Source organism: Xyrauchen texanus, chromosome 28 (assembly GCF_025860055.1).
Source record: "Xyrauchen texanus isolate HMW12.3.18 chromosome 28, RBS_HiC_50CHRs, whole genome shotgun sequence".
Classification (NCBI taxonomy): domain Eukaryota; kingdom Metazoa; phylum Chordata; class Actinopteri; order Cypriniformes; family Catostomidae; genus Xyrauchen; species Xyrauchen texanus.
In genome coordinates, this window is record NC_068303.1 from 15,385,306 (window position 1) to 15,400,514 (window position 15,209).

The following is a 15,209-nucleotide window of genomic DNA, read 5'->3' on the forward strand; positions in this document are numbered from 1 at the left end:
AACTAAACAAGGGGATAGGTACATCAGAGTCTCTATTTTGAGAAATAGATGCCTCACATGTCCTCAGCTGACAGCTTCATTGAATTCTACTTGCTCAACTACCAGTTTCATGTACAACAGTAAAGAGAAGACTCAGGAGGCCTTATGTAAAGAATAGCAAAGAAAAAGTCACAAACTGAAAAGCAAAAATAAACTGTTAGAGTGGGCAAAGAAACAGACATTGGACAACAGATAATTGGAAAGGTGTTATGTAGCTTAACTCCATTGAGCTTTTGTGGGATCAGCTAGACTGAAAGGTGCATGAGTAGTGCCTGACAAGACAGCAACATCTATGGCAAGTGCTACAATAAGTGTGTGGTGAAATGTCTCCTGAGTATCTGAACAAACTGACAGCTAGAATGCCAAGGATCTGCAAAGCTATCATTGCTACACTTGGAGGATTTTTTTGATGAGAACACTTTGAAGTAGTTCCAAATTGCAATAGTAATTTTTCACGTTATTAATGTCCTGACCATACATTGTGATCAGTTGAATGCTACTTTGGTGATTTAACTTCCCACTCATATTGTTATGCTGATATTATTGTAATGAGAAAAACAAAAGCAAACTGTATGTGGAACAAAAAGTTTTCAAAGGACCACCAGATTAAGATTCATATAATTGTTTTCAAGCCACAGACTGTTTTCACAGTATATCATTGTCATAAGCCTATTGTATTTCTAGTATGTTTCTCAAATAGGAAGGTGCTGATCGGCAGCCTTGGCTTGCATGTTTTATTCAGGTGTACTGTATTTCCAGTATTTGGCTCATGGTCTTGATTTTATCACACTGCTCTCTTGTGCAGTTGCACAGGACTGTTGGGTTTACTGCCTCCACAGGTGGTGTGCATGGAAGGGAGCAGTGGGTGTGGCTTTCTAAATGACCTGCTCCAGGCATATAATATGTTGGCCATTATTTTGTGTATGTTTGAATCTAACCCCCCTCCCCTTTATTTTACAGGACAAAGCAGAAACCAGCTCTGGCTCTTCACAGCTGTGTTCAGACCTCCAGGTTGGTCAATCTACTTACTTTCAGACCTTCAGAAACCTGAAAAACATACCAGTGCAACACATCTCACTTTCATTCATGGCTCCTCAGTAATAAATCAGCTGATTGCATGATCAGATTAAAGAATAGTTTTTATATCCATCTGTGATTTTAAAAAGTGTGTGAAATTGCTCTGTTTAACTGCAGTATTGTCTTTGTTCATAGGAGTCATTTGGCTTCAGCAGTGAGGTTTCCACTCCAGAGACTGAGAGAAAGTAAGCAAATCTCTATAACTTGCTGCAACTAAACACAGTAATGCTTTGATCTAAACAAAAAGCTTAACATTTTACTCAAATCTAATTGCACAGAACAAGAGAGGCTCACCATGTTGACTGTCTTGCTTCTATGTGTCTGTTGACCTTCTCAGATATATGAACACAGACATCTAAATAAGGAAATGCCATAGAATTAATTTGTCATTTTTATAAAGCAAAATAAAATTACTATTTTATATATATATATATTGTACACAGTTTATTATGTCAAGAATGTGCTGGTGTACATACCGTCTCTACACACTTGAGAATACAAATAATGGCTGAAACTCAATAGTACCTTGCTATCACACATGCATGTAAACACATGTCAGCTCTGCTCTCCATCTTCCATCTCCCACTGAGAGTAAGAGTGTGTAAGTGGGTGTGAATTCCTCCATTTTCCTCCTTCACATCTTGGTGCTTCCAGGCTTCCTTCCTTCCATCTATTGTTCTTCGATGTTTAAGATAAAGTCTCTGATAAGGGAGAGAAAGAAGAAATGTAAATTCACTCTGACCTAAATGGGATTCAGTAAGTTTATAATACGCAAGGGTGTTTGTCATGCTGAGTAAATTAAATTTATTTAGTGTTATGACTTAGTCAAACATGATGTGCATGATATCATTTGTGCCCATATAGTTGCATAAAGGTCAGTTTGCTTAATTTGACATATATTAGTGTTTTAGATTTGTGTTTAGTGATTAAGATGAGACCCTTGATTTCAACAATTAAGTATGGACAGAGTTGAATTTCTGTCATACATAATTAAGATGGATGATGCATCATCTGTAGCCGCTTAGGCCTCAGTTAAAGTTCGTTTTTGTGGGGATGAGCAGTCCACGTGCCATGGGCAAGATTTAATGCCAGTACCATTATCCTCTCCCATTACCACTCTGTGGAGAGGAGAAGAATGCAAAAATAAATGTAAAACATATGGAGCTGACACTTCTTATGATTTACATGGCTCTGTAGTCTACAGATGCATTGACACGTGGTGCTTATGCGGGTTATGTGAGTTTGAGTCTGGCTCTCATCATTTCTCAATCCCGTTCATTTACTGTCCTGTATCCCTTTCAATAGAAGGTACAAAGGCTTAACTTTTTTCTGTGCACTGGAACAAAAAATTGAATAGTGAAAGGACGTGTTCCCCTCCAATTCTGTTTAAGTGCCTTATTTTCATTGAGAATTCAAAGATAATTATTTTATTTTTATTTTTTTAAAGAGAACCAGTGTGAACACCCTTCAATAGCAGCTATTACTACTGGAAGCAGGACATGGCAAAAAAAAAAAAAAAAAGGCTGTTTAAATGTGATTTTATGCTTTGTTTTTTAACCATTACCATCTTAGCAGTAGTAGTATGTTATTACTATTTAAAATCCAATATTTGTCAAAATCACATTATACTGTAATTCTTCAACTAAAATGTGCAGCTCTATTCAATACCTGCACTTTAGACAAGTTCAATGGTTCTTTATGATGTTATCAGTTAAGTGCCAAAGAGGGCAAAAGAGTCACTGTCTGCCACTTATCCCGACCTTCCTGTCTGCATGATTAGAAGAATTATTATTCCTGGCTGCCAGAGGGCTGCTCACGTTGAACGGCAGGGGGAGCCGATGACAGAAAGAGTTGCCAGAGAGGAATATGTCTATGTTTTGTGTTTAGAAGCCCCTTCATGCATGTGAAAGGATCTTCCTCCTAAAATGCATGGTAGAGTGTGGCTTTAAACCTGTTTGTACTGAATGAAATGCTTTCCACATTGTAATAAGTGGTGGAAAATCAAGTACAGAGAAAATGTGCGTGTGTGTCTGTCTCTGTGACTTTAAGGAAATCCCGTAACCTCCACTTACCATGACATCTAGTGGAGGTAATTTCCTGGACATTTCCTTTGTGATATTTGAATATGTGTTTAAGTGTTTTATTGTATGTGATCTGAACTTTGAAGCCAGGTGCAAGGAAGTAAATCACCATGTTGCAGGACACAAGGTTCACCCTGGGATGCAAGTGTTCCTCTTCATCAGCAGTTTGACCAGAGGAAAGAGGAAGTCTGCCCTCTCCCAGCTCTAAAATGGCAGTGAAAGTATAATGATTCATCACCGATGAGAACGCTGTGACGTTCCATCTTAAATCAGTGAATGTTGGCAGTGCAATATGACTCATCTCACACTTTAGAAGGCCTTTTCCTGAAATTCACAATCAGGCCAAAGCTTAAAGGGAAAGTTCACTCAATTTTAATTCTCATCATTTACTCACCCTCTTGGCATCCCAGCTCTGTAGGTCCTCACAACGCAAGTGAATGGTGAACACAATTTTGAAGTTCCAACAAGCATATTTAAGGCAGTGTTAAAGTAATCCATAATGTTCCATAATATCTTCAAAGTGTGTGTGTGTCTTTTTTTCTACAGTAAATCCCCACTTTCACTTTCAAATTGGCCACGTTTACGTGCACCCTTAAAATACGATTATAATGCGATTAAGGCAATACTGTGAATAAACTGTAGCTCATGTAAACAATACTGCGATTTAGATTTTTTCCATAATCGCAATAAAATAAGAGTAATAATAATCGCAGAAAGATATGTAGAATACTTCTATTTGAATCACTTAATACAGGCAATGAAACACTTTTAAATGACTCTTATGAACCGATTATTTTTAGTGAATCAAAACCGACAGAGCGACCAGTGATGTCCAATTCACAAACAAATTACTTGTATGAACCAATTCTTTTTAGTGAATCAAAACAGACATTGAATTCAGTGTAGTCAAAAATAACTCCTGTGAACCGGTTCTTTTAATCAGTTGTTCTAAAAAGCTAACAAACTTACTGACTAATTTTCTGACTAATTAATAAAGTTACATATTTGCAACAAGTTGTTTTTTTGTAATAATTTATGTGTAAAAAAACCCCAAAAAATTAAAACCACATTTCTCAGTGAATAATCAAAGTAATAGCAAGTAGCTTGTAAACGGCATTGAAGAGGTGTGCCCAATCATATAAACATCATAATCGGAGTATTCCTTATACATTCTTATATTTGCATGCTTCGTGCAAATCACCACCTACTGGGTAAGAAGGAAAATTTAAAGTAAAACAGAAATTGATTATTGATCTGTGAAGATGTGATCTGAAGATGTGAATACTTTTAAAGTAGGAATCTCGTAATTACTGCAATTCCAACATGATGTGAACGCACCATTATCCGACTTCGAAAATTCTGAAATCACAATTTAGAATCAGTTTTCATAAATGTAAGTGCAGAATGTTTTTCCATAATATTTTCTGAATAACAATCTCAGCAAGCCAGGTATTCCTGTTTCAGAAATAGTGGACATGACAGTTAATCACAGTGCAGGAATGCAGCATGCAGGGCTTATTTTCAGCATGTGCTGTGCTACACACACACACCAGTAAAGATAGAAGAAAGACAACCTGCAAAAAGAAAGAAACTGTCATTTTATAACATGTTGTATTGTTTTCTAGTCACACAGCGCACACACATACAGCTGTGAGCTGTGTACAGCTCTGTCTGTCAAAAGCACAAATCCTGAATGGAGCCTAATTTACTGAGCTGCTTTTCAATAGAGCCCTATTATGCATGGCATGCAGGCACCGTACTAGCAGGAGACTCCCTTTTTGGATTCTGTGTGTGTATTCTGTGAGGTGAATGAGAGGTTAAACAGAAAGTTTGTGTTGCCATGGCAGCATAATGATATGATAATTCAGGGAAGCCTTTCCTCATGTCTCAAACACACACAGAGGACTTGGGAAAAGAGCAGCAATGATGTCTTTATTTGGTTAGAACGAGTGTAAAGGCTGTTCTGAAATTACTGGGTGTCTTTGTTTATAGCACATTTTTCCCTTTCAAAATCCTTGGAATGACATGTAACATCTGACCTTACACTACACACACACACTCCCCTCTTGAGTGTGTGTACATATACTTATATCTTCACCAGTGAGGATGTCATAGATGTGTATGGTATGTATTTTGGACACATGGACTGCAGATAAAAAAAACATATACACATGCACCCACAATGATTTATGCAGAGCTGACAGAGTAGAAACACTGTCTTCCTGTGGCGAGAACCAACTTTATAATATTTCCCAAAACCATTATAGTCTGACTGATTATTCTAAATGAAAACATTACTAAACATTGACTATGTTTACATGGACATCAGAAAGCATCTTATTGCAATAAAGTGGCTTATTGTGAGAAAGCAGCATTCCTGGTTACATGCACTGTTTAAGTGGAGTGCTCTTTACTCACGTATACATGCGGCTCGGTCAGTAAGCAGCTTTCTCCACAGCAATGTAATTTCTCAGCGAGGCTTGTTAAAATAACAAACATGGCATCTGAGGAAGACTTTGCCATTTTATTCTCCATTGCCTTATTTCCATATTTTTTTGTTTGTTTCCTTAGCTTTCTATCGCAGCCTGCAGCAGAATTGTGCTGCAATAGTGGGGTTTATCTCTCACGTAAAACTATGGGACACCCCCAATGTACAAGCACATAAATATGAACATAAGGGACAATCAATATTTACAGTAATGTGTATAAATGGGTATAGTTTATATTGTATGTGCTTATCCCACTGTACTCTCAGAATAATTTAGTTTTTTCAGCTTCAGTGTTGACTTGTTGGGCTTCAACCTATGATGTTTGTTCTGCGGTCTGTTCACGCACTTCTCAAGTAAATCTGCAAACTTCTCAAAAATCTGTTAGAATGCTGCTTAACATGGTGTTGTTTACATTACCACATTAAACCCTTAAACGGTGTAAGAAAACAGCATTCTCATTTACATTTACACTTTCTGCAAAAACACTGGAATAAACAATTTTCTTAAGTGCATGTAAACATGGTCATTGTTGTGTTTTTTTGTTTTGTTTGTATTTTGATTGGCTGTAAGTTCCATTTGAAAATCTTTTTTTTTTTTTTTGCTGGCCTCAAATGTGGTTTTGTTCAAACTAATTTCATTCTCTCCATTGTCTTTGTAGAGAATGCTTGTGATTTAGAGAGAGAGAGAGAGAGAGAGAGAAATGGACTTAATAATGTGTAGATTTTATATAAGCAAGAAGGTTCTATGTGATCAGGTCTTGAATAATGACCATAGATTATGTTATTCCATTTGTTATTACAGGGCTGCTTATAACATTAATACATTTATGGAAATATATTACTAATTTGAATTGAATCGTATTCATTATGTGAGACATACTGTAAGAAACTGCAGTTTTTATACTAAAGACGTGAAACTAGCACAACTGTGTCAACCAGTTCTCTGAGAAATGAAACGAAACCATGTTGATGTTGAAGCATTAGGGCTTCTCTTTATATGTGAATGTTCTGGTGTTTCTTCTGGGACTTCTGTTATTGACACTAAAAAAAAGACACTATTTAAGCTATTTAGCCTAAACAAGGGTTTGTGAACAAAAGTTCAGAGGAGTTGCATATCAAGTGATGCATTTGTCTTATTCATAGTCTGTGTAAATAGAATCTAAATAGGCCAAACAGTATCTGTCAGTTTTCAAACGAGAGCTGTGAAACATAAGTGTTAAATGCTTTCCATCGATTCCAAAGATGAGTACGTATGTGTTTTACTGTGCTCTGCTTTTTTATTTCAGTATTTTCTATGGGCACAGTGTTCCCCAATTAGCGGAATGTAAATACAAACATGTTGTGTCTGTCCTGCGGTATCTCACCTTCAATTCTTTCCTCCGTCTTACTCTCTGTCTTCCACATCTTGTTACATCCCATATCATGAGTGTCTCATCTGTGCCCTGTGAGCCTCTGGAGCCTGATGTGTGCTCTATGAATAATTCTACACTGCCCTCTACTGGGCCAAATTGTAAACATCTGTTGGCCACACAACAGGGATGGTAGATGCAAAGTGGATGTACAGCTTAGATAAATATGCATTTGGTAGTAGAGCACACACAAATGCTACCCCACGTGTACAAGCATGTTAGGGAGATGAGGGCATGTTCGAAATGTTCAGTGTTTTTTTTTTGGAGAAGTTATTAAACTTGTCTTAATCCCTTCTGTTTCTGTCATTCTTTCTCCAGAATTCCTCTGCACAAGTCCAGCTCTGAGGATGGATCAGGTCTGTGCTTAATTATGGAAACTTCTCAACTATGTTTGTGACCTTGTGGTTTTGGCGTAATTTAATTGGAATTATTTGCATTTTGTGATGGACTGGAATGTTCTAGTGTTATAGGTCTGTAAACATTTGAAGCCAGTCCGGTCTTGTTAGAAGTCCTTAAATGGGTGAATCTTACAACAACTGTCAAGAAATGTCCCAGTCATAATTCAGTCATAATTAAAAGAAAGATATGAAATGATGTTTTGCATAGAGAAAATTAAGCCTATTTTAGGGCCATTAAGATTCTTTGCATTGTGACATTAATTTCATGACAATTTTGCACATTTAAAGGAATTTTCTATGTTCAGTAAAAGATAAGTTCAATCAACAGCATTTGTGGCATAATACTGAATACCACAAACATTTCTTTTGACTTGCCCCTCCTTTAAAAAAAAAAAAAAGAAAAGCAAAAATCTGGGTTACAGTGAAGCACATACAATGGTAGTGACAATTTTTTAAGGTTAAAGTACTCACTTCAAAAGTATAGCCACAAGACGTAATCAATATGCATGTTATCGCTTACCTTTGCTTTGTAAAGTTATAGCCAATTTTACAACTTCGTTGCCATGACGATGTAATGTTAACAAACCCTAAAATTATTGTTGCAGTTACAATTAAACAACTTTACATCTCAAATAATAGATAATTTTTTTAAAGAAGAATAAATAAATTTATGAAATTACTTCACATTTCTGCCTTTTTAAACCTTCCAAAAAATAGGCCCCATTCACTTCCTTTGTAACATTTGGACCTATGTACATTTGGAAGTTTACATTTATGGAATATTTTTTTGTACTAAACATGTTGATTTAAAAAAAAAAAACATCCTCAGTATGTGCCCCAACAGGATGATTATTGCTCCATTATAGTAGTGAGAATGTGTGCTTAATTGGCATGACATTTTTACAATGTAAAAGAATAAAATTGCAATCAATAAACATAGGCTGTAATTTTCTTAATGCAAAAAAATATATAAAAATTCTAAACCCAATGCCATTTTAGGAACCTAATCATTGTGAATTTACAGATATTGATGATGAATGTACAACCCCAATAATAAAAGTTGGGACAGGATGAAACGTGCTAATAAAAATTATTTTTACCTTTGCTATATTAAAAGCACAACAACTAAACATTATATGATGTTTTTCCTTGTGAATTTTAATGTTCTTTTGTAGAGTATGTTTAAATCATTTGATTGCAACACACCAAAAAAGTTGATACAGGGGCAATTTAAGACTAATAACAATTTGACACGTTGAAATAAGTCAATGTGAAACAGGAGATGTTAAACAGGTGAGGCAATCGTGTCATAGTATATAAGGAGCCTCCGAAAACAGCCTAGTCCTTCAAGAGCAAGGATCATTCGATACTTGTCAATTTGCCAAAAGATGCCTCCGCATATAATCCTGCACTTTGAGAACAATGTTCCTCAAAGACTAATTGGAAGGATTTTGGGCATTTCACCCTCTACAGTGCACAATATAGTTAAAGGTTTCAAGGAATCTGGTAACATTTTGGTGTGTAAAGGGCAAGACGAAAACCACTTCTGAATGCGCGTGATCTCTGATCCCTCAGACATCACTGTCTTAAAAAACATAATTAATCTGTAATGATATCATGAACAGGGGCTTGAGATTACTTAAGTAAATTTTTGTTAGTCAACACCATTCATCGCTGCATCCACAGATGCAAGTTAAGACATATGCAAAGCAGAAGCCCTACATCAACACTGTCCAGTAGCACTGCAGACTTCTCTGGGCTCGTTCTCACCTTAGGTGGAAAGTAGAACAGTGGATCTGTGTTTTTTGGTCCATAGAGTCCACATTTCAAGAAGTATTTTGAAAAACACAGCCATTGTGGCAAAAAAGGAAAAGTACCATCCAAGCTGTTATCAGCATCAGGTCCAAAAGCCAGTGTCTGTATGGGCCAGGGGTGTGTCAGTGCCTATGGCATGGGTAACTCACACATCTGTGAGAACACCATGAATGCAGACAGATATGTAACATTTTGGAGAAACACATACTGCCATCCAGCACCGTCTTTTCCAGGGACGTCCCGGCATTTTCAGCAGGACACCGTCAAACCACATACTGTCCGGATTTGTAGTTCATGGCTGTGTAAGCAGAGAGTGTGGGTGCTAGATTGGCCTGCCGCAGTCCTGACCTGTCTCCAATTGAGAATGTGTGGCGCATTATGAAGCGCATTAGATGGCAACGAAGACCCTGTAAAATTGTGCAGCTAAAGACCTACATAATGGATGAATGGGGGAAAATTCCACTTTCTAAACTTAACAAACCTGTGTTTTCAGTGCCCAAATGCTTAATAAGTATTATTAGAACAAAGGGGAATGTTTCACAGCGGTAAACACTCGACTGTCTCAGCTTTCTTCGAGTATGTTGCAATCATCTGATTTGAAATTCTGTAATTTTTTTTTAAATAATGACATTTTTGTAAAATTAAAATTTTGTTTGTGCAAAACATTATGTTTAGGTGTTCCAGAATATCTCTGTGTACCCAAGTTCATGTGTTTGATGTTCCTAATGGTTTCCTCCCTTCTCCTGCAGGAAAATGGGACAACAAGAAGAAAAGCAAATCCTTCTGGCTGAACTTCAGAAAGTCGCAGAAAGGGGTCACAAGGCAAACAGGAAAAGGTAATGCAAACAAATTCAGTCCTACTTCTCACTGTATTCCATGTTCTCATTGCTCACCTTTGACCTCTGATCCTGCAGGAGAGGACATTGGTTACGTGGCCAGTGAGATCACAATGAGCGATGAAGAGCGGATCCAGCTGATGATGATGGTGAAAGAGAAGATGATCACAGTGGAGGAAGCACTGGCACGGGTAAAGATGCCTCATCAACCCTGAAGAATAACGCTAATGAGCTTCCCTGACTTCCATTCATGTCTACTAACCTTACTTACCCAGACTGATACCGCCCCCGCTTCTTCTTTTCTCCAAACACGCATACACACAGTGACATACACTGACATGCATATACATACATGCGTACTTAACCTGCATCGAAGGGCTGCAGTAATTCCTCAGTGCATCATATTTTGTTGAGGTGTAGGAGAGTTTTCATTGTCTTAGGGTTAGCTGAGATTTATCGAATTTATATTTTATGTCCTTTTTTACTGTTTGGTGTTTGGGTGACTATGGAACTCTGTCTCTCTGTCTCTGTCTTTCTGATTGTGTTTTGAGATTGTGTTCCTAATGGAAGACTCCAGATCATATAATTTGGCTTCCTTCTCTCCACAAGGCCAACATTGATTCCTTTAACCAGCAGTGTTTTCTTCATCTTTAAATTCTCTTAAACCTTCAGTGTTTCCTGCTTTGTGCTGATAGTGGATTTGTCTCTATTATGAGCAGTCTTGATTGACTGGATCTAGAGTTTGAATCAATGCTAAGCCTTTTTGGATAGTTCAAATCATACATGATTGAGTGTAAACCTGTGCATATATATATCATCGTGTAGGGGGGTCTGAATGCAAATACGCCTGTGCTGTTTTTACTTTGTCTGTGTATTGTAGTTATGTGTTTTGATGTGTCATTCTGTGTATTGTAGGGCTGTCAATTTAAAGTTTTACTTTAGTATAATTAATTATAAAGACATTCGTGAGTTTGCAAAAATGGATTGCTCTGGACAATAGGCCAGAGTTGGAATTTAAAAAGCAATTGGCTTCTAAGATACTTTTTGTATTGTTTATTCAATGCTTTACAAACCAACAAAAAAGAAATATCTTTGGATTATTTTAATTTGGGCACTTTTCCCAGCAAATATTTATTTATGTGATCTGCTCTATCATTTAGAGTCACTTTGACACAAAAATATCTTGAGGTATCTTGAATATCACAAAAGTAATTAAAAAAAATTTGAACAACATTAAAAGATTTAAAGTAAATTATTATAAATCACTAGAAAGCTCAAACTGCTTAAAATTCACAAGTGTTTCTGGGTCAAAGTCACTCAAAATGATGGAGCAGGTCACACATGTGGTTAATTTAATTAATCAGCTAACCATCATTAATTACTTTACGTTTTTAAATCATCTGACAGCCCTAGCTTTTTGCAATTATGAATGTGTTTGTGATTTTTGTTGTATTTTTCTGGTGAGTGGTGGTATCTTTGTATCTGTACATGTCAGTGTGATTGTGGGGGTACACCCTGACTTTATTTCTGTGACAGATAGGGTTGTGTGAGTGTGTATGTGAGGGCGAGGGGCGGCTCTCTCTGACCTCTTGTTCTCCGTAGTTAAAGGAGTATGAAAGGAACAGACAGTTGAGTTCCAGTACAGAAACAGCAGAGTGGACTGATGGATCCAGTCCCACTGTTAACCTCTCCTCCGCCTGCAATGTAAGTACTATACCCAACAACCAAGACCATAGACCTGATCGTATGTGTGTGAGGGGTGAGTTTACAAGCTAACCTCATTCAGTCACATTTAAGTTTATGTTCCCCCAGCTGCAAGTGTTAGTAATGACTGTCAATGTACTAAATGATGTCTGAGTGTATGTATGTGTAGGGAGGTACATCTCTGCAGACCACACTAGTGACATTGTGGTTTATAAATGTAGGCAGCATCATCCCTTACGTCAGCTCGGTTCATCCGTCACTGAAATAACCACACTGAACACATGCTTTCTTTTGCTATAAGCTTTAGGGCTCACAAAGCTTAGGATGATTTGTAGTCCCCAATACATTAACCGTATATTACAAAAATGATGTAATCTGTGAGACTGATTTGAAAGCTGATTGGTCGTGTGTGTTTATATGGAGACGCTGATGTTGATGCAACAGTCGTAATGAGCATCTGGCACTGCCAGCTCACTTAGTGATGATGTCATTTAGACTTGGCATGGGGAACTAGCACACTACAAGTCCTCCGGTGATGAGGTCATAAAGTGTGTGTTAATTGAAGGATGAGATGGACACATTTCTGTCTCCTGGCATTTTTTTCTTCAAATCATTTAAATAAGTTTGATACATATGTCACAATTCTTGGGCTCTGGTTACCAGTTCAAATTGATGCTTTGTGTGTGGGTGGGTGTATGTATGTGTATGAATGTGTTCATGATTAAATCCTTGATGGGTAACCGTGGATATAGTTTGATGTTGCCCTTTTGAAAACGAAGCTGCCAGCAAACGTACATACAAATACACACATATGTATCATGAATACTTCAACCAGTTGCTATCCACTGGAAGTAAACATACACCACTTGTTCTAATGGTCAACAGCTAAGCTGTTTTTGCATTGATTTTGATGTTAACAAATCACAGCACTGCTTTGCTCAGCTTTGAGATGACCATGGCTCACACACAGCGCTTACAGCTAAAAAATGACTCACTCTGCCCTGCAAAGCCTTTTTTCTGCTCTGAGCAGTTTCTACCCGTTCCTACAGTGATGTGTGTACTTTTTGTGTATCTATGTGTTTGAGTCTACATTCAGTGTAATTTCATGTTTTAAACAAGGATCTAAATGAGGGAAATTAAAGGAAAATTGTTAATACCACTTGGTAATGGATTTACCCTTGCAGCGAAAGAGCACTTCAAAATGGTGTTGTGGGTGAATCCCACAAAAATATGTGCCATATTCAGGGCTCGAGTTGAGAGGGGATGCGAGGGGATGGCATTCCCTTGTTACAAGAAATGCCAAAAAGGATCCCCTTGTAAAACCACCATCCCCCTTTCCATCCCCTTTCGATTAATTGTGCCATTTATTACTTAGAACTAGTCATGCAAGTAAAATATTTAATTTTCTACGTTTGATAAATAACAGGCTTTAAATAAGGGCAATTATCCAGTCAGAATTAGTTTTTGACATGTTTAAGTTTGGTTAGATTAAATTCCCCAATCTAATTTTGACACTTGTACAGTTTGGAAATATTCTGCCAGGGTGAAATTTTAATCACACAATCTGGCAACCTTGAGCATGCAAGCTCTCTCTCCATGGCGAACAAACAGTGAACAGTGATTTCTGGCAGGTATGTTGTATTAGTTTAGTGACGGGTAGATTTGTCCTTCCTGGTGTTCACATGAAAGTTACACCACTGAAGGTAATGCAAGTTTTCCCATTTTCAAGCACTTTCAAAAACGGCCAAGAGAACAGTTCAAGGAAATACTTTGTCTTAAAAAAAAGAGAGAGAGAGAGAGAGAGAGAGAGAGAGAGAGAGAGAGAGGAGAATGTAAAATATTTCTATGATGAGCATACAGTTACAACATGTGCATGTTTTTATCTCAAACAATTTTCAGCATTTCTCCCGTAAAACACTTGTGTATAGAACTACTTTATTACAACACTAAGCATGTTTCATAAACAGCCCAAACTTCCTTTACTAGATCGGTTATTGGAGTAGAATTTTTTTTGTGTGTCTGTGACAGTGAGAAAAAAAAGAAAAATTCAAATCATATCATAATGTGGATTATTTTCACAGAATGCATCATAAAATACAATTACAGAGGGTAACGGGTGCAAATTATGGCCATGTGTCCTAATGGTCAATGAAGTGATGCACATTTTTTTCCAGATCTATTAAATTAAAAATGCATAAAGTAAAAACTATTTACACAAACTTGAATTTACTTGAATACACCACTTCTATGGTGATAATATTTTCAAGTCAAATGTGTATGTTCTGTGGGGCTTTAAGTAAAAAAATGTCATGTTGTGTCCAGAGACAGTAAAAAAAAGAAATGTTTGCAAGACTAGTGCAGAATAATCTTTTATTGTTATTTCTTAAAAAACATTAAGCAGTGAAACAAATGTGTTTTCAAATATGATTCATATTTTAAAATGCTTTTCTCCACCAAATCAAAGTCATTTGGTGAAACCAACATGTAGGTGGTTATTTTGTTGCTTATGTTGACCATAAAACAGAGCGGAAACCTCAAGACTGAGTGTGAAGTTTTAAAAAAACATCAAAATACCTTGAAAAATGTATCTGAAAACTTTTTGTAAATTAATGATGAATTTGTTTATACTCTCGTGGATTCAAGGTGCAAAGAAAGTATTATTAGCTATACTTTTTACTTGATGGTTGCACCACATGACATTTTTAAATATTATTGTAGAAAATGCTATAAAGATAAAAAAAAAAAATTACGAATCTAAATTGGACACAAAGATTACAATTCTGAGAACTTTACACGTGTTTTAAACTAGGTTTTAAATGATTTCTCATTTTAACACCTTGGATAACCTTATCTGTCAATGACCTTTTAGACCACATTGCCACCATATAAAAAAATCTTAATGGTCCAAAAAATAGGCTTAATTTTCTTTGTGCAAAATGTACTTTATTATTCTTTTGTTTTGGTGTAAAATATGACCCGGCCATTCCTTCTTATGTACCCGTATAAAGGCCCTGTATCTCTGTACCATTGAGACTCTATTTCTTAAAAAGACACACATTTGCTTCTGCCTGTCTTTTAACCCTCTAAAAACAGAGAACTTCTCAATCTGTGCAAACTGAATCTCGATCTGTGTTGGATTCGTGGCCCCTGGTCTGATGATATCCTATTTATAAATGGAAATGGGTCAGCTCTAGTCTGTTAATGGTTAAACTGACTGGCAGCACTCTGAAAGCAGAGCTCTCTCTCAGGACACCCCTGATCTGAGATCAGTTTAGTCTTAATCGGAACACTAAAACCTCACTGTATGTACATGGGTTCCACTGTCACCAGATCAATGTCAGTTACATTTAATATAGTGATCC

The 15,209-nt window shown here is 36.8% G+C and overlaps 1 protein-coding gene across 6 annotated transcripts in view; it reads left to right on the forward strand.

The window, feature by feature from the left end:
• Positions 1-15,209, forward strand: part of LOC127622129 (SAM and SH3 domain-containing protein 1-like) — a 364,650-nt gene that overhangs the window by 322,768 nt on the left and 26,673 nt on the right. For 5 of the 6 annotated variants that reach the window (XM_052096075.1, XM_052096073.1, XM_052096078.1 and 2 more), the window contains exons 3-8: positions 1,000-1,050; positions 1,252-1,301; positions 7,413-7,450; positions 10,057-10,143; positions 10,222-10,334; positions 11,746-11,847. In XM_052096075.1, the coding sequence (XP_051952035.1) occupies positions 1,000-1,050; positions 1,252-1,301; positions 7,413-7,450; positions 10,057-10,143; positions 10,222-10,334; positions 11,746-11,847 (441 nt within the window). The remainder of the gene's footprint in view (positions 1-999; positions 1,051-1,251; positions 1,302-7,412; positions 7,451-10,056; positions 10,144-10,221; positions 10,335-11,745; positions 11,848-15,209) is intronic. The other variant, XM_052096074.1, reaches the window with a different exon arrangement.